We start from the raw sequence: 19,734 nt of genomic DNA, 5'->3' as shown, positions 1-19,734 counted from the left end.
TTTGAAATGCAACTCTATCTATAAGCTATTCTTTGCTGTGGTCTATTAAAGTTTCCTGACGTGGCTCCAACGCAATCTGTTTGACCCAGATATCTTAGTACACTCATTCATAATGTAAATGCAGCTCTTTTAATTTAGGAACCGCCTCAGTTAACCATACCCTCCATAGCTGAGAGTGTTAACATCTTTTCAGAACTGTGGGCAGATTATTCATTATCGCCGAGCGGCTCTGTGTCCTCTCACTACATCTGAACAGCAGGGGTCATTGAAGTTTACAGTGCATTTATTTGAAGACTGTGATGAAGGATGGCGTTGGGACTTCACACACCAGTTTGCACGACGGGCTCTCTGCAAGCCAGTCCTTCTATTCTAAGAAGCTACAGATATACACAAGTTATAATTTTACTCTGGGCAAATATGCAGGCTGACATCGACAGAGGAAAATGTTGCTGATGCTAGCTTTAGTCAGGTTCAGTCTATGTCTGGCTAACTAAATCAGTATCTAGATTACAGACAGCTGTAAGAGGCCAGCAAGAGTACTAAAGAAGGTTCGACAGTAAGGGCCTTTTTGGAGCAAACCAAGTTCACATGATGTGGGATTTCTTTTACCGGATGCTGCAACTACAGAGGAGAAATTGAGGCTGGGAGAATCTGTGTTGTTTGTTTTGTTGATCTCCACGACATGAGGTGAAGGAAGTGTCAGGTCCAAGTCAGGGCATGTCTCCTGTGGCACGGGCAGACTAGGAAGCATTATCTGGCCTCCCTGTGTAACAGATAGCGCAAGCTATATATATATTCTGGTTGAGAACGACACGTCAGAGCACCCCATGTGTGTGTCGACCCACCAAGGAGACCGTGTGCTGTGTTTAGTCAAAAACAGACCCTCCCTTTCAATTCAAACTGCCTGTCTATGTGTGTCAGGGGTCACACGTAGTCCAGCTATTTTGTGAATATGTTATTATTTCACAGAGAAGAAAAATTCAAGAGGATCAGTTTTATGAAAGGCAGCATCCCTTTGAACATGAATCAAAGTAAATGTACCCTTCATAGTCATGGTTAATCACATTACTAGAATGAGCGAAAGCAACTGATGGCAACTGAGCAATCACCGTGACAACTAGGCAACTTCATCCGCTGTTTAAGTATAAACTGGGTTGAAAGCTCAGGAAAAAAAGGAAGAGGACCTTGTGTTAAGATTATTTTGTCAAACTATACATTAAGAATAATAATTATTGAATACCTTGTTGAAGAAAAAGTTGTAGATAAAGGGGAGGTCAGCAAAATCTTTAAGAAACGTCATCTGAGGACCATTAATTCATATGAAATTTCATGGGGGGAAAAAATGTTAAAATTGATGGAGGACATTGTCTCCTTTGAATCTCTATAACATTCAGTGATGTGATGTTTGGTCTCATTTTTTAATTCATGTAAAGAAAGAGGAAGTTAACATTCCTACTATAAAATGTGCTGCCCCATTTAGTGTATTGTCTCATATTAGCTAATTTTATGTGCCCAGATTTGTTCTGCTTCCCGTTTTTCAGTGATTTACTGTAAGATTTTGTCTTATGATGTATTATTTTCTTTATGTGTTAGAAAAGTGAATTTAAAAATGTAAATAACAAAAATGAAATTGGGCAGTAGTTATGTATCTTGTTCTGAATTTAAAAAGTGTTGGATAGATAGACCAGCCAAATAAAAAAAAAAAAAACTAGCAAAAACAGGAGCAATACATACATTTTCATGTTATCTGCCTTTGCTGCAATATGGAAAGCTTTTGATAACATACTGTGATTAACAAATCCTCAAAACAAATCATGCAACTCTCACTCTATCATGCAAACAAGTCTAGATGCCGCACCACAAATACTGACAACAAATACGTGCCTGTGTGCGTGTGTGTGTGTGTGTGTGTGTGTGTGTGTGTGTGTGTGCAGCTTTATCAACTCAGTGTCAGTGTCTAACGCCTCAACACTTGTTCTAGGTTTTAAAGTGATTCTTCTGGTGTCAACGTGCATACCAACATGAACTACTTACATTTTGAATATTTTGACCTGCACAGAGTTTAAGTTTCACTCACCTCCACCAGGTTGATGATGTGCAGGAAGAACTCCTGGGCGTCTTGTTGTCTGTTGGAGGAAAACTCTGGGTGTCCCCTGCTGACCAGGGACTTCAACATCCGGGGGGAGACGCCCTTCTGCTGGTGCTGGAAAGAGAACATTCGGGCATTACACCCACTGACTGTCAAGCACCAGTGAAGAAATTTCCAGTTGATCCAATATGATACGAAGAACTGAGTCACATCCAGAGAGGAGCCTTGATTTTGCATGCAGATAATTGCTTTTGCTCAGCTGAAGAATGTTTAATATTATATCTAGATAGTATCATTTTCATTGTGCGGTCCAAGACTATGCTGCCAAGCATCATTAATAGCTCAGAAAATGGCTGAACCTCAAAGTTTAGTATGCAGAAACGGTAAAGAATCCACAATGAAAAATTGGCATCAGTTATTAAAATGGGGTTTGATGTAGGGAGCCTCCTTACTAGAGAATAAAATCTTGTCTATTATTATCTGTGAGAATCACTTGATACTTAACAATTAATATTTAGGGGAAGGGGATACATCTAGAGGAAGCAGCGTGTGACTAGAAAAGGAGTTTCTGCTGTGTAAAATGTGATTTAAAATCATCCATAAACTAAATATCTTACAGTGGGGTTAGGGTAGGTAGGGTTAGTAGGGTTAGGGTTAATATAACTGAGTATATTTGGTCAGTGAAATTTTGAGGTACTTGTACTTTACTTGAGTATTTCCCTTTTCTGCTACTCCACTACATTTCAGAGGGAAATACTGTATTTTTTTACTACACTGAATATATTTAACAGCCAGTTATAAATAACTTTGCAGATTAAGATTTTACAAACAAAATTATGATACATGATTAGAGATTAAACTACCCGACAGTAAATAGAGTAGTTAATATTACCTCACTTGCCCAAAGTTTGCTCACCCCGAGCAACATTATAATGCTGCTTAGATGTTAATGAATCAGTACCAGCAATGATATAATAGGATATAAAATAATGTATTAAAACAGGGGCCATTTAACTCCACAACATGTATTTTTACTTTTGATACTTTAAGTACATTTTGCTCATAATACATAATACTGATTGATGATTAAGTGTCAATCTAATAAATATAAAGTAGAGACATCCTGCCACACCAGTAAACTATCCATATGTAATCAAACCAAGCTATTTTAATGATAATTAATTAATGATCATTTTAATGGGTAATATTGTCTTAGTACAAACTGAGCACAACATGCCAACACAAGCCCCTCCCCCGTATATCTTCCCAGCTGTCAATATGTGTCCAAACCTGACTCCACCATCACATGTGGAGGAAGTGCAGGATCACAGCTCTGTGCTATCAATTACTGTAGCTGGTAAGGCTTACAAGAAGCCCGGGGCTTACAGACCTAGTGCTGGGTCCCATTATGCTTTAATGGCTTTCCTCTTCTAATTTCCTGCCAGCTGTGTTTAAAAAGGCTATGATTTCATAACATGTGTATTCGAATTGGTAAAACAAAAACACATGGAAAAAATAAAAAGCCATAGGCTGCTCAAGAGGCTACAATCATCAAGCACAGCTAGCATTTGCGACAAAATTAAGATGTGATGCAGCGATGTATTAGAGCTGTGCCTGAAGCTGTGTTCGAAAACAATTTGAGTTGCACATTTCAGATCGCAGCCAACAGCTACCTTCAGACTAACACGATGTTTGACAATGTATCTAAAAATCACGTCTTTTTGTTTCAACAAGCTCGTCTGCAGCTGTCACAGATACAGAAAGGTATGCAAGCTCAAGAGAATGACAAGGCTTTGCATTTTAAAATTGGGAAAATTGATCTAGATTCTCAAACAGCATCTTCAGTCATTAAGTGGAAAAAGACTCATTCTGCTACCACTCAGTATTAACATGCGTCTGTCGGTTATGGACCCAGTTTGGGAGCTGGACATACCCAGTTTAATACCTTGTATTCTTCTTTCATCACCTGTTCAATGAGCTCAGATTTCATGGGTGGTTTGGAGTACTGGCCTGAGAGCAGCCCGTGTCCCAGTTTAGCCCTGCCGGACAAAAACAAAAGCATAAATGTTAGAACAGAAGTTTGTTTTAGACTTGTTGGATTTTTTTTGGTTTTCACCCTGAAGGCACATGTTGTGTTTACTCCTCAGAATAAACATTTCTTCAGACAATACACCAGAGGATCTTGTGTCTAACTTGTTAACTCTGACTTTTCAGTCTCACAAAGCTGGCACGAATTCAAACTGACCTTGGTTGCCACAGTAACCAGCACCACAGACCAGACCAGAACCAGCATTGTGCAAGGAGCTGAAATAAATAACTACAATCACTTTACTATTCTCTCCCTATTTCCTTAAATCCATCAATTTCTTCATATTCTTTTAACTGTTTTGGTTCATCACTGGTCTCTCCTGCAGACGTGATGGTAGAAAGTACATAATTTATTTGAGAACAAAATATTTCATAACATAAATCTTTGTTCCTTCTTCGGACTACAGAAACAGGATGTGTTATTCACCAAACCACACGGTAATTGTTGGGGTCAAACTCAAAACATTTCAGTAAAATCAGTCTCACCAGTATCACTTTCCTCAAATGCCTACCGTATATTCAGATTCACATCAGTCTTATATTGTTTTATACTAAAAGGTGTGACAGAAGGATGAGAATTTATACTCATCTCTCTTTTACACTTTATCAAGAAAGATGAAGAAGTACAATATAAAAAGAGCATTTATATTGCAAGAATTCAGTTGATTTAAGATTAAATATTCTCCCAAAAAGATTAAATTATAGACTAAAAATGGTGAATAACGATTTACATTTGATACACATTAAACACATAAGCGATTCCTTGTGTGTTCTTTATATGATGACAGGAGATCGATGGGTTTTCATGATATCCCCAGTAAGAGAATTAAACTGGGTAAATAGGGTGTAGCGCCAACAGTTATTGTTTTCATCATCAGACCATCATGACCATCTTTTTGACTGCAGTATTGTAAATATAAATCTCACACTTTCTGCTTTGTATCTGGAAATCTTATTCATGCAAAGTGGTATCATCAATTTAATTAGGATAATCCTACCTATCTGACACTCTGCCTCCAGAGCTTTTAAGAGAGATAAATACAGACCTCAGACATCAGGATACACAGATTCTATCACCTGATTTGGTGCTGACAGGCTCAATCAAACCAGAACGGGGACAGATAAACACATTTATCTGGCAATGTGCCTCAGTAAGTTCTGTTACTGCTGGTTATGATTTACAGTCTGCATTACCAGGACTGAATCACTGACAGAAGAAACCTGGACTCATCTGATCCTCCTGATGTTCTGTTGCGGCGTGGACTTATCAGCCAAACACCAAGGAAGGAGGGTGCCCACCTGATGACCCCACCTACCCCCACTTTTACCACCTACCCCCACTCAAGGAATGCCTGCCAAGTCCTGTGAACTGAACAAATGTTTATCTGGGAATGTGCCTCAGAATATGAAACGTGGATTCACATAACCGATATTTATTACCTGCTTGGCTGGGACTCAACTTGCCTTTCAGTCAGCATCTGACTGACCTCTTGCAACACACACGGCGTACATGACAAAATACACCAGATATTTTCCAGAACATACTGGAAAAATGCTTTCATCCAGATAAATATGTACTATTTACTGGCTTAACTAAGATTCATATACTTCTTATAAAACTTCAATGTCAAGCATTTTAATTAAACCTGCAGTGTAGAACTTATACATATAAATGAATATTTGTTACATTCAAGCTCTTGCCACAGTTCACACACAATGCTGATTAAGCCCATCACTGCCAGGTAAATCTCTCTGTATTTCACAGTATGTGGAGTTTTTAAATCTGGTGTTGGTGGCAACATTCCTGCGCTTGCCGGATGAATGCATACTGCACATGCTCTACAGGCAGAGCATGTGCAACAGAGATTTCTGCTGGCCAAGTGGCTAACTTTCAGTTAGCTCTCTGCTAACTTAAACGGGGATAAAATAATTTAATCGTGCGGCTCTTCTAGACTTTCCAATGTTATTGGACCAAATGGATCAAATTCTGATAGTGAAACGAGTCATTTCATGGGGGTTGTGTGACACTCAAAACAATTTATCCACCGTTTTACAGCTGCGACAGTAGTGACGGAGTAGGCTATGGCGGAGGCTATGACATAAACACGTACCAACGGTGTTTATGTAACTACTCTCACTGCCAGAAGGGGGAGACAAAAGTCCTGCACTCCAGCTCTACCAAGATACAAATGTGTTACTCATAACAAAACTTCAGCCTTTTTTTTTTTTAACCTTTTTCAGCCATAGAGACAGCAGCAGCTGGAAAAAGCCTTCACTTGTTTGTGCTTTACAACACTACATTATGTAACACTGGAGTCACTTACATTTGTGTGGCAAAGTCCTGGGAGGGGTCCAGGGGTGAATAGTCAAATATCCTCTGAAGATTGCCCACATACCTAAAGATCAAAATACATGTCACACGTTCACCACAGATGGGGCACATGGAAACAAACAAGATACTAACATCCTCAACCTGCAGCCATATTAGTTGTTTCAATGCCTTGTAGTTTTTTAAAATGAAGTATCGGTTTTTTGTTATTTTGTATTTACCTCCACAGATATCAGTGAAAAAATAGAGCAACATCAGTAATTGCAAGCAAACAAGTACAAGAAGGTGGAAAATAAATCATACTGCAATATTGCAAGCACCACTATAAAGATGCATCATATACATAGTTAATTTCATGAGTTAATGCCTCTTTATTGATGTTGTTTGTCAATTTGTTCATTTGAAAGAAAATGTAACTACAAAAACAAAATGATAGACACAAAATGTGGATCTTCCGGGGCCTAACTAGTATGTTTTTCGGGCCCCTAATAAGAAAAAAAAAAAAGCTTTAAAAATTATTATAACAATAATAATTGTTATACACTGTCATGATTTAACATTAAAATGTCATTTTGACCTGAGCATTTATAATCAAACAATCTGTCCTATTGAAACTCTGTTAGGTGTCTCATGTTGCTTAGAAACTTGAAAGTCGAAATTGACTTGTAACTGCTAATTGACAAATTCCTTTTAACTGTAATTCAACCTAATAGAAACCTAATTTGTAATAATGATAAATTTTATTTGTAACATTTTTTTGTAATTATTATCAAGTTACAGAGTTAAAGTCTTCTTCCGTGATGTCTTGCATCTACAGTACCTCCTGTAGTTACAACAAAGACACAGTAAAGATCTAAAATGGAAACAGCCAATGAAATCATGCATCAAAGTTATGTTCCCTGCTCATTGTGTGATTCTATTTACACTTGAAGTCACAATGGCTTCCTTAAAAAAGGCCTTTTGTTGCAATAAAAAAGCCTAAACATCCAACTTTATGTTCAAGACTATCCTTGTGAGTGAAATTTAATATTGTAATTTGACAGGTATTGCAATTTTCATCACAATCACAATTTTCAGAGAAGACAAAAGATAGTACAATAGTTTCTGAATCAATATTACATTTTTTCCTCTCTAAGTGACATCTCATCACAGCGTACTCACATCCTCTGGAAGTCTGGGATGCTGAAGAGGACCTGCATTACTGTGCCGAGGTAGCAGCTGTTGCCCAGGTTTTTGATGCCCGTGTAACCAGAACCATACACCGCCTTCAGCTTCATGCCCGACTCCTGGATCACCTCCCATTCGCTGACCCGCGGCCGGGCGTTATTGTCTGTGTGATGGCCATTCTCTGTCTAAAGGAGTAATGAGAAGAAAAGTCTTTAGTGTGGAGGCTACAGTAAACAGCTGGATGGTGCTGATACAAACGTGAATAGTAAAACCAGCTTGACTAACTTACTCTTTTCTGCATCTGTAGCATGTCTATTCCAAAGTGTGACAAGTGTTCTGATATGTGGGGGTCCAACACAGCTTCTTCTTCCTCAAATGAATAGACGTCTAAAACCAAAAGATCAGTCAAATAGTGACAAATTAGGATACAGAGTTTTGCCCAAAACTGTATTTTCTGATGTGAAATAATGAGAAGCTTCCTTCTTTGTGTCTCAGACCTGCTCCATCTGGGGTTATGGTGTCCAGTTTGACAGCCAGCGGGTAGTTGGTCTCTCTGTAGTGCTCCAGAGCATGGCCATTGCCTCCGCTCCCATCAAAGAACCACTTCCCGCAGAGCACCGCTCCATCTGTCAGGTTCAGCCACAGGTTTTCTCTCATCTCGCACTTCTGACACTTCCAGCCGCTGACAACAGAGAAACAGAGACTCTCATTACGGTCGTGTTGTTGTTTAATCATGCAGTCGTGCTGAGACTCAATGAATGACACTTTTTAAATGATCGGAAATTGCATCTTGCTCACCAGCAAGTTAGGAAGTTATCAGATTTATATTCTGACTGTACTTGTAAACAGACCTGATAAAAAGGGCAAACAGAAAGTAATGGAATATATAATATAATCAAAACTCAGTGTTGACTGGGATAAGTAGAGGCCAACCTACCTAACCTTTTCACAGTAGGAAATAGAGTGCAGTATTCTTGCAGTAATTGCTTGGACCATTATACAAAGGACCATTCAATCAACCTCTGTGTTTACTTCCCGTATGCGCTGCATGACTTTCACAAAATACTGCTATCCTCTCACCTCTGCATGAGCAGAGATCTACTTTGATAATTTGAATATTCTTTGGGTTGAATGTAAAATATTTTAGAGGTTTTACCGAGAAAACTTCCAGTAAAAAAGAAACTGAGTTATGACTTCTTTCTTGTGTTAGACTTTCTATGGGAATCATTTCTCTATTCTAATACCACCACACTGCTGTTCCCATCTTGGGTGTCTCTTATGGAAGTAAGATTAAGAGTAATTTGCTTAAAAATGTGAATAAAATACACATAATGCTTGCTTATCCCCATCATGGCAGAAGAGTGAAAAGGTTAAACCAAGTGTTGTGTGAGGGAAATTAAATTTTTAGGAGAAAATACATTCATTTTGACTCCTTAGGTTTTACGATGTTGTGGTTAATGGAAAGCACAAATTTAAAGCCCATTGTATAAATCATATAGTGATATAATCAGTGTGGCTTTGTGTCTGTCCTACCTGGGTGGGATCCTGACCCCGTTATCCAACTGTCTGAGGCTCCTGGCATGTCTGGACACCTGGATCTCCTCCTCCCAGGACTCAGGCTCCTGCTTCTTGTAAGCTGATGGTGCGTTGAGCACGGCATCACAGGCGATGGTCACCTGGACGTCAGATGAGACAACAGAGGTTATTGCCTACTGTCTGTTATCGACAGTGTTTTCAAATATGAGAATTCATATTTTCTACTGTGGAAGCATTCAATTTATATCACTAAACCTTAACTGTAAGTTGTCAGTCAACAGAAAGGGCAACAGTGGACATGCAAGACTTATGCAGGACACTATGAAGCAGCACCACATCAAGCACTTTATCAAGCATAGGAAACCAGGGCAGCACTATGATGCTAAAGTAGCACAGAAACAAAACATGCAAACCATTTTTAAATACGAAAGGTAGTCATCAGGAACCATTACATTTTTGAAAGTCACATTATATGATACATGCATAAAATATTTTGAAAAACCAACTCCCTGGGCATGCCAGAAACCAACCATGATTCAGTGAAGAAGCTTAAACTGCTCCATGCAAGCAGAGAAACAAAGAGGTGATAGAAGCATCTACATGTGCTTTCATTGGTTCCCCCCAAAATCTGAAACACCAAAATCATCTAAATTAAAAACATTTAGGTGAGCTTATACCTACCAGAGGTTATGTAAAAACTCTGCGTGTGCACAGAATATTTTATTATACTGTATTCTTGATTGCAAATGTTAGAAACTCTCACTTTAACCTAAACAAGTGAACAAATTCAGGCTGATTGAAGGGGAACCACTGAGTGCACCTTCCCATGGACATGCATGGAAATACACAGAGCCCGTACAGCAGTGACTCACTGACCAGAGCGGGCAACTCCTCAATATTTGGTAAGGGGATCTCGAAGTGGTCTGGAAAAATGACGAGCTTGGCCTCATCCTCATATTCATAGTCCTCTCCGTTAAAGTCGCGGTTTAGCTCTAAATCTTCAAGGGCAGAAGCAAACATTTAGTCAGCTGCTGTTTGATAGTGACTGACATCTGATAAGCACGTCATGATCGGCTTATTCCTCGGTTATTTTTAATTTTATGATCTGTTCTTTTTTGTTCTTGAGTGTGAGGTCTGCTCTTTTTTTATTTTACTGTCTTGCTTCTCTCCTTTAGTCAGTAACATATCAGTCTGAAAGAGAAATAAAAGATGAAGCCTAAGATAAAACAATCAGTGGCATCTTTTTTTTTTTTTTTTTACTTCAGTGAGAGAATGACTTTAAACGATGCTGATGACTCTCTCACTGAGACAGGACATTTATATTTAGGCATTTAGCACACACTCATCACCAGCAGTTTACAGTTACAATTACTAACGAGTTACTGAGGAGGATTTGAATTACTGACAGTGATTTGTGCAGCTATGGAACCATAATTTTATCATTGATCGTATAATTAAACTAAATTATCAAAATCAGGGCTGGATATTTCAATATGTCAATAAATTGGCCAATTATTTCCCCGATTAATCAACAAATTGTTTTGTCAAAAAAATAAATAAATAGTGAAAAGTGCCCATCACAATTCCTGAAAGCCCGAAGTGACAACTTGTTATATCTGACCAACAATCCAAAACCTGAGGACCTTTAGTTTACTATCAAGTAAGACAAATAAAAACATCAAGTCATCACAATCAAGACGTTGTGATGTTTATTGTATGATCGAATAGTCATATCAATAACTTTTTAAGTAAAAATGACAAACATTTGCTGGTTCTAGCTTCTCAAATGGGAGGACTTCATGCTTTTCTTTACCTTATATGATCGTAAACTGAATATCTTTAGTTTTTGACTGTTGGTTGGACAAAACAAGTCATTTAAAAATGTCACCTTGGACTCTGGGAAATTAACAATTTTAAAGAAACTATAGAAAATTTTCAGTATTTTCTGATGTTTTATAGACAAAACAAATCTGAATATATTTGACATTTTTGCTGGAAAGAAACGACTTAAACGATCAAACGATTATCAAAATACTTTCTCTTCTCCGTCAATCAACTGATCAATTAATTGACTAATAATTTCAGCTCCAATCAAAATGATATCAAACTTAAATTGAACCAGAAACCTAGAGGAAGCCCTCTCTTAATTCACTGGCCATATAGAGTTGTCGTCCTCCACCAGCCTAAAGTCGAGTAATGACTCATCAAACAGGATCATAGGTTATCCCTGACATTGTTATTGTGGCTGCTGGTTTCATGGTAACATCGGAGGTAAACAGCTAGCGGCTTGATTAGATCACCGGACTGGTATGGAGATGACGGTGGATACATACATGCCTGCTGTCACATCAAAAGATCAAAACGGACGACAGTGTGAATCGTCCCAGAGAAGGACTTCTCAAGAAATAGTCAGAGACTGAGTCAAACGTTGGCGAGAGGGTTTGACTTAATGTACAGCTGTCAGACTGAGGGCAGTGGATAAAGCAGTCTAATAAAGTCTGTACGATAAGAAAACAGGAACAATCAATAATGTAGAAGGTTGAGTGGAAGGAATTCCTCCTCCGGCAGTGAGGGAGGGTGAGAAGAGGGAGGGAGCGAGACACCCGGTCCTCGCCGAGCAGCATCATAGCAGCGGTAGAAGTGTGTCAGCCTAGGACGGTTGACAGGTGGTGGCAGCTGAGAGGCTGGCGAGTGACAGGAGGCGGCCCCACTGTAAACCAAGCACCCCCTCCCCACCCAAAGGAGGGGGGGAGGAGGCCCGGCTGCGCATGTGGCACTTTGATTTAGAACAGTTACCAACCACATATACAAATAAATGGGCTATATATAGAGCACAGGAGGAGTAGGAGAAGGAGGAGGAGGACAGGGTCTCATCATGGGAAATATCTGACACTTCGGGTAAAGGCCGACTGGCGGGTCTTCACAGTGTAACAAACAATAACACTAGATTGTAATGGAGGGCGTTCCTTCAGTTGAGAGAGGCGTTTCTGACACAAAAATCACATTTAAATACAAAAAATGTTAAATGCATCCAGAGCTGTATCTTTGTTTCTGTCACCAAATAGCTTCATGTTGTTTTCAGCTATGAGGGCAATGCCAGTGACTACAAGGGTTGACTTAGCAACAAGAGGTTTAATCCTGCCTCTAACCAGTTCTTTTACTCCTCCCCTATACTTAAGTAAGATTTTGAGGTGAGTATTACCATTTTCTGCTACTTTAAACTTCTACTTCAGCACTTTTCAAAGGGAAATATTGTGCTTTTTACTGTACAATATTTATTTTACATCTATAATTACTGCTTACTTTTCAAATGAAAATTTTACATTAAGAAAATTTGTATAACCTGTCTTCTTGGAGCCCCTTGTCGCGTTTCAGGTGTCTATCAGTTATTAGCAGTTGCACCAAAGACAGATTCGCCCTCTAAACTTCTCACATGGCTCATTTAAATAACTGTTTGAGGCCCAAAGAGATTAAACTGTCTAATATTTTCCCCAAAAACACAACAATTAAAGAAAAGTCAAAAAATTAGTACAAATTTGTGAAGCAGAACTTTGTTTTATGTTCTTTCGTGCCTCATTAATCATCTCATGACTCACCGGATATATCTTGTGACCCCAGCTTGGGGACCACTGGACTTGACGACTTAACTGTATATAAAGTAGTTAAAATTAGCTGCACCTGGAGCAGCTACAGCATTAAAATGCTATGTACGCACTCATGCATCTGTATTAATAGTCGAATAGTGTAATATAAAATAATGTATCGGTCACACAGGACATTTTTCTAATAATGAGTCCTTTTACTTGTGATACTTCAAGTATATTTAGTACTTTAGTATATTTCTGCAGTTTTGTTTTGTACATTTTGAATGCAGGACTTCAACTTGAAATTGAATATGTAAAGTATACATTATTGTACTGATACTTTTAGTGAATAAAAATATCAGTACTTCTTCCACCACTGCCTCTGACTGACAGACCGACTTAACCTACCTAGGAACACTTTTCCGTTTCTCCGTCTGGGGATGGCACCTCCTGCAGCTCCTGTGGCTTTCTGTGAGGAAACAGAAAGCAAGTGAGATTAAATTGGATCAAATAACCCTCATCACATTAAAAACATCCTATAACACTTCAAATTCCTCTCTCTGTAAATTGCTGAAAAAAAGCTTGTATGCTTTGCTTTGACAGCAGTCCAGATGGTTGTCATTTTGTTAGAAATAGATGCTGGATGTTCCAGCCAGGTCAGGTTACAGGGCGAGGGGAAAACCCCCACCATGGCATGGTCAAAATTTAAAAAAAAAAAAAAAAAAAAAAAAATATCAGTGATGAATTGAACTACTCATGTTGCACAGTTTGATTTGTGGCAGATACCATTTACAGTACGTCTAACGTCTTGTGTTTGGGCCTGTCATTGCCTGTAGTTTGTGTCACTCTCTGCTCTTATTATATTTCTCTCCGATACGTGTCTTAAACAGTGATGGAGAAACATTTTAGTCTGCTAGCAACACTTGATTGATGCGTGAATCAATCAGTAACCTGCAACCACTTTATCAGTGAAGCCACATGAAACATGAATTTGCCAAATCGCCGACTGGTAGCAAAACAACCCAGTGCCACCCATCACTCTCCTTCCAGTCCAATCAGCTTCAGGTGACCGCCCATTCACTTGACAGGCAGGAGGACGCCACAGACAGACAGGAAGAGAGAATGCTGACACACTCGAGACCAAGTGGACTCATGGGAAAGAAAAACAGCAGACACGGGAGCCTGCAGAATGCGAGCAGCTGTTTCTGGCCAGATCCAGGCATGGAAATAGCAGCTCTTTACAAAGCAGAGCTTATCTGGGGGCAATTAGAGCCAGTGAGAAAACACGGCAGCAGCTACGGCCTTTGTTGTTCACTATCAACTTTTGAAGCTAGGACTGTTTGGGTCGGTGTGTGATGTGTTCATGTAGAAAAAGCAAGAACTGAGTGAATTTTTTATACATGCAAGAATGGACAAAATAACAGGAACATCACATAACGTAATGCAACCCAATGCAACACCACCAAATACCTCAGAGCTGAACCGATATCTCTCTGGCTCTTATTAAAAATTTTAAAACATTACAATCTAGAAGTGAATCAATTAGTCAAATAATGGATTAGTTTAAGTGATTTTTATAGCAGAAATACCAAATATCTGGTTTCAGCTTCTTAAATGTGAGGATCTGCAGCTTTTTTCTGTTTTAAGCAATTGTAAATTTCAGTTTAATATTGCTTTTGAATTGTTGGTTAGATGAAGCGGGCAATCTGAAGTCATCATCTTGAGCTCTGGAAAAGCGCGATTGTTATTTTCCGACATCTAACAGACTAAAGATAATCAGGAAAATAATCAGACAGATTCAGATTATTCCATACTGAAAATTATTACTTGCAGTCCAATTACAATCTTTCTGAATATTTGTTGCAGGGTTTTTTTTGCTTTGGATTGCATTATACTGTAAGATGTTCCTGTTATTTTGTCTACGTCATGTTCTAATATAGCTGCAATCAGACCAGCATGTAAATTTATTTTTGTGATAATACAGTAAAGCTGAAAACATGTCAAGTAAAAGTAACCGCCACAAACACTGAGCCAAACCTCAGTGTGACGGTTAAAACAGTCATGTCCAATGAAGAGGTGAAAACAAAGTTAATATTTTCATATAAAATGTCAAAGGTGACTGAGCATTTCAGATGTAGCATCTAATCAGAGATTATCAAAATAATGATAGATCAGTGATATCATCAATTATCTAAAGCACCTTACAGTACAGTACATACTACTGTAGTATCACCGACAGATTTAGTGTGATGGTCTAATAACTACACACCAATGACGCTGAAGCTAAAACAATGTTGGTTCTTTATTGTGTGGGATGACACTGAGAGCAAAGTATCAGAGGATCAAATCATGCCAGATATGGAGATTTTTCCACCTTGGTAAGTCTTTCACATTACATTTTGTAATACAGTCAAAGTGCTCTGTAAACAAAGATTATCCTCATTCTTATTTCTACCACTAATTCTACTTTAACTGGTACTGTACTGATTGTAGTCCAGTTAAAAATGAATTAAATTAAGGCCCACGTGGAAAACTTACTTCTTTGACATGTCGTTTGAGATGCATGTAAACGCTCTGTCCTGTTTTGCGATAATGCCTCTCCACATGTTCTCGTCCGAAGCCCAGGAATGTGTTCATACACACATACAGGCCTCCCTCAGACTCCTGCACACATAAAACAAACAGTAGCGATGAATGGCTGTACGAGGTGGAGAACCATGAACACAGCAGCATATTTAACACATTGAAAACACATTACACATCTTTGAAGTGACATCTTCTATCTTTATTTTGCAAGGTTTCTTAAATTCAACAGTAGCTGGAAAGGAGGGTTTTAGTGCTTACAGTCTATAGTATACACTCACCAGCCACTTCATTAGGTACACCTGTGCAATCTAATGTGATCAAATACAACAGCTCTGCCATTAATTCTACTTTTACAAAGCTTATACATTTTCAGTTTCGGTTGACATTGTCAGAAAGGTGATAATTCTACTTTATGTTTATTAGTGAGGTCATAGTGGGTGGTGGTGGTGGTGTACTGGGGTGCATTATATTGAAAAGTGTTCGTAATATTTTGCCCCCCTCATGTATGTTAAGGAAGTGGACAAAATATTAAGAACACCATTCAATATAATGCACTTCAGTACACCAGAGCTGTTGTATTGGGTTGCATTTGATTGCACAGGTGTATCTGATAAAGTGAGTGTATATCCACAATCACATGTATTACTTTTCCCAATGCCTTTTTTAATCCAATATACAGAGGAAAAGCTACATTTTAGTGATATTAAGGCTGATTCACAGATAAATTTAGATGAGAATAAATAGACAGTAAAAGCAAATCACTATCATGATAAAAAAGATGTAACATCAAAGCTGAATCTTCAGTGGAACTATCAGTCTGAAAGGACGTATTGTGACTTGCTGTATTTTGGCCACATGACCGGTTACAAAAATGTCACAGTACATGCACAGTGGAAATGCAAATAAGAGAGATGTGCCAATGAGTCTGCACATTTTTCATGCCCAAACAGTCTCTCCTGCATCTCGTCAAGCAGCCACAAATCTGTTAGATCAATCTAGCACAGAAACAAGAAATCTCACTTTTATTAAGAACATGCCTGGAACTGAAGAGCCTGTTTTTTTACTGTAAATCCACATAGTCACACTTTAACACGATATTCAAGCCAGCAAAGAGAAATATTATTCTCTGCTGCTGCTGCTGTTTCATGTCTCAACATCTGTTACATTCAGCTATATGGGCAATTCATCTCATTGACAAAGTAAAGCCTCTTTCTTTTGGAGGGGGGCTATGAGGTTTCACAGGTTTTCCTCCAGTTTAAAAACACAGTAACCTTATTCCTCATAAACCTGCTGGGGCTGCCTGTTGGACTGAAGCCCACACTTGTCATATCTTAGGTTGACAAACTGCTTGTTACAGGATACAAAATCGTTTTGTTGCATTCAAAAGATTGAGAGCTTGTGACCAGCGGGTCAAATTTAAGTGGTTTTAAAATGCAGAATAAATATGACATCCTTCAGGGCTTTAGTTTTTTTTTGTTTTTTTTCAAAACTAACCTCACCTAACCTTCAAAACTAACCTAAATCTGCAATCAGTGTGGGCCTTATAAACCCCTTGTGATAAACCTTTAAGTGGCCCAGAGTGACATACGAGCCTCAACAGTGCAAGGATAAAAATAAACCAGTGCTCGGGCCAACATGATGAACTCCAGACAGCTGAGTCACCTTTAAAAACGGTTTCAGTTGAGAAAGTAGGTTTTTATTGTAACGGTGTGTTTAGAGCCGGAAAGGCAGAATTTGTATCTGATACTGATCAACGCAGGTGCAACGAAATCCAGTTTGAAACTGTGCTTTTAAAATCTTAAGTTTCTGACATTCAAAAAGTTTTTAAAAAATCTGAATGCAATGCCTGGATGTCTTGACTTACTTGTGTTAGTCATAAAAGACACAAGAAATGACAAAATCAATGAAAACAGAATGATTGAGATTGTTCCTATAGTCAAAACCCAAAACCTGTAGTGACACAACATCAAAACCTGCTATAAAGTTCCCTACAGACTAAGAATTAAGTATAAAAACATACAACACAGGAAAATGACAATAAAATCACAAACAGTGCGAATTTTTCCACAAGTCAATATAAACTCACTCTTAAACAGCAGTAAATTATAATTGAATATTATAGGGTTAAAACAACACAATTAGGAATAAAAAAATCACTATTAGTATACTGTTGTGTGCATATTATTGTGGAAATATGACAGTAATATCATAAATCCCCAGCTGAGTACCACTGACACACATAAAATCCATTTTTAAGAAATATTATAAATCATAAAAACAACATAAAGATGGCTGTAAACTCATCCAGGAGTGCATTTAGTAATTTGGGGGCACCAGGCAAACTCTGTCTTGCTTTATTTTCACTCTTTCTCTAACTGGGCATGCTGGTATAGGCAGTGATTGAGGAAGTACTCAAAACTTTTTTCTTAAGCAAAACTAATAATACCAGTAAAAATACTGTAAATGTAAAACTCCTGCATTCAAATTTTTACTTAAAAGTATAGAGTGAAAGAGAGCAATTATCAGCAAAATGTACTCAACTTGTGTGGAGCTTTTAATTCTTATATATTGCTGGATAGTTTAATCAATAATAAGGCATTTGTCATCATTTGTTATATTTTGTGAGAAAAATCTGAATCTCTAGCATAACCAGTAACATTTATCTGTCAGGTAAATGTAGTGGTACAATGTTTTCCTCTGAAGTAGAAGTAGAAGTATACAATTGCATGTTTTTTAAGTGCTTTGGGGTCTTTTGTAAGTTTCTTTCTTGGTACAATGAGTTAGAATAGTAACATAATTCAATATTTTTCATATCTAAACATCATAATAAATCTACAGCTATTTGGGGCCCTTTTAGCTGGGGGTCCCAGGCAGTTTCCCTTCCTTGTATGATGATAAAGTCCGCCACTGAACTCACTTCACACACCTGACAAAAGCTGCAAAAGCTCTTCAGATAATTTCAAAGCTCGTGCAGGTGTGTTATGAAGCCTACATGCTGGTTTCAGTGGCCTGGCTGAGGCGGTAATGTGGCCTGAACACCGAGGAAAACCCCTCCGCCGCTCTCTCTCCTCTCTCTCTCCCTCCGAGATGTAAACAACATTTAATTATTTATTTCCATTCAACTTCACGGCGGAAGGTGGCCATGGAGACGTCTCTCTCTCTCTCTCACTCTCACTCCCTCTCTCTCACACACACACATATACATTTCCGCAGATTCACGTGTGTTGTTAAACCAAGCCAAAGCAAGACTGTCAGCCAGCCCGAGACCGCACACTCCCTCCCCGCCAACAGCGCGCTCATGTCCCGGTGTGTGTGTGTGTGTGTGTGTGTGGAGGAGGGAGGGAGGGAGGCGGACACTTACTGGAGAGTCGAAGGAGAAGACGCACTCGCTTTTGAAAACCCTGTCTCCCGTCCTGGGGACTCTTATGGTGGGCATGTAAGGGACCAGCAGCTCTCCTAGGTCTGTAGCCATCTTCGCATTCCTGCTTCTCGCACCACAGTGCTGCGGAGCCGGCGGAGCAGCGCTGTCAGAGGAGAGGATGCTATTTTTAAAGCACTCCGTCTCTACATTCCTCCGGCCAGGGGGATGTGACGCTGAAAAACATAAAAATAAATGACAGAGGGGTGGAGGCTGAGCTGCTACACGGGCTGCACAGCTAAACACATGAAGCCTGATGTTGCTCTTTTGTTATTTTCTTGCAAAAAACCAAAAGCAAAAAAAAAAGAAAAGACAGCTTCGACCTGCTGCTGATGTCTGTGGTGACGCGCTGTGCACAGGGATATTTTACCAGAACGGCCCCTCCCACCTCTGAGGATGATTCATAAAGCCAGCCACTCTTACTACAGCACGTTTCCCCCTCCAAGATTCAGGGGGAAAAAGCATGCTTATCAGATGCACTTTGATTTTTAATGCATCATATATTACAATGACTTCACTCCACATTAATCTGTAACATCTTTTGTTTGAAATATCATCTCGTCTCATCTAATCAGGTCATCTCAGTAGAAACTCGTTTTCCAGTAAATCACACCAAAGAGTAAGAGTCACATTTCCAGCATCTTATCCAATTTAATTCCAGTAACCATATCTAATAAGATGCCCAAATGGCCCTTTGTCCATCAGACAACAATCATCTCTTCTGCGCAGCTCTGCCACCAGGTGGACGCTCCTGTTAATAGCACAGAGGGTAAAATTAAGCGATGAATAAAAACGAGGTGACAAAATTGTATCCACAAAAAGCTTCCCCTTCAGTGTCCTTGTTTACTGCTGTTTACTACTAATAGACTGATGTGTGCCTGTCAACTGCATTGAGAATAAGAAAGCAAACAAGTATGTGTTCATTACGAAGCCTACC

The 19,734-nt window shown here is 38.9% G+C and overlaps 1 protein-coding gene across 3 annotated transcripts in view; it reads right to left on the bottom strand.

Moving 5' to 3' along the window:
- usp13 (ubiquitin specific peptidase 13) overlaps positions 1–19,075 on the bottom strand; it is a 35,303-nt gene extending 16,228 nt beyond the window's left edge. Inside the window, exons 1-11 of one of the 3 annotated variants that reach the window (XM_067596873.1) lie at positions 18,741–19,075; positions 15,332–15,457; positions 13,202–13,262; positions 10,086–10,207; positions 9,207–9,349; positions 8,171–8,355; positions 7,963–8,060; positions 7,668–7,858; positions 6,502–6,573; positions 4,056–4,128; positions 2,078–2,203 (exon numbers count right to left, since the gene is read on the bottom strand). In XM_067596873.1, the coding sequence (XP_067452974.1) occupies positions 2,078–2,203; positions 4,056–4,128; positions 6,502–6,573; positions 7,668–7,858; positions 7,963–8,060; positions 8,171–8,355; positions 9,207–9,349; positions 10,086–10,207; positions 13,202–13,262; positions 15,332–15,457; positions 18,741–18,851 (1,308 nt within the window). In that variant the 5' untranslated portion in view covers positions 18,852–19,075. Of the gene's footprint in view, positions 1–2,077; positions 2,204–4,022; positions 4,129–6,501; positions 6,574–7,667; positions 7,859–7,962; positions 8,061–8,170; positions 8,356–9,206; positions 9,350–10,085; positions 10,208–13,201; positions 13,263–15,331; positions 15,458–18,740 lie in introns of all 3 variants that reach the window. The other 2 variants (XM_067596871.1, XM_067596872.1) reach the window with 2 other exon arrangements.
- Positions 19,076–19,734: the final 659 nt, after the last annotated feature.

This window comes from Thunnus thynnus, chromosome 8 (assembly GCF_963924715.1).
Source record: "Thunnus thynnus chromosome 8, fThuThy2.1, whole genome shotgun sequence".
NCBI lineage: Eukaryota > Metazoa > Chordata > Actinopteri > Scombriformes > Scombridae > Thunnus > Thunnus thynnus.
The sequence above is the reverse complement of the archived record's forward strand: the minus strand, read 5'-3'. Positions and strand labels throughout refer to the sequence as shown.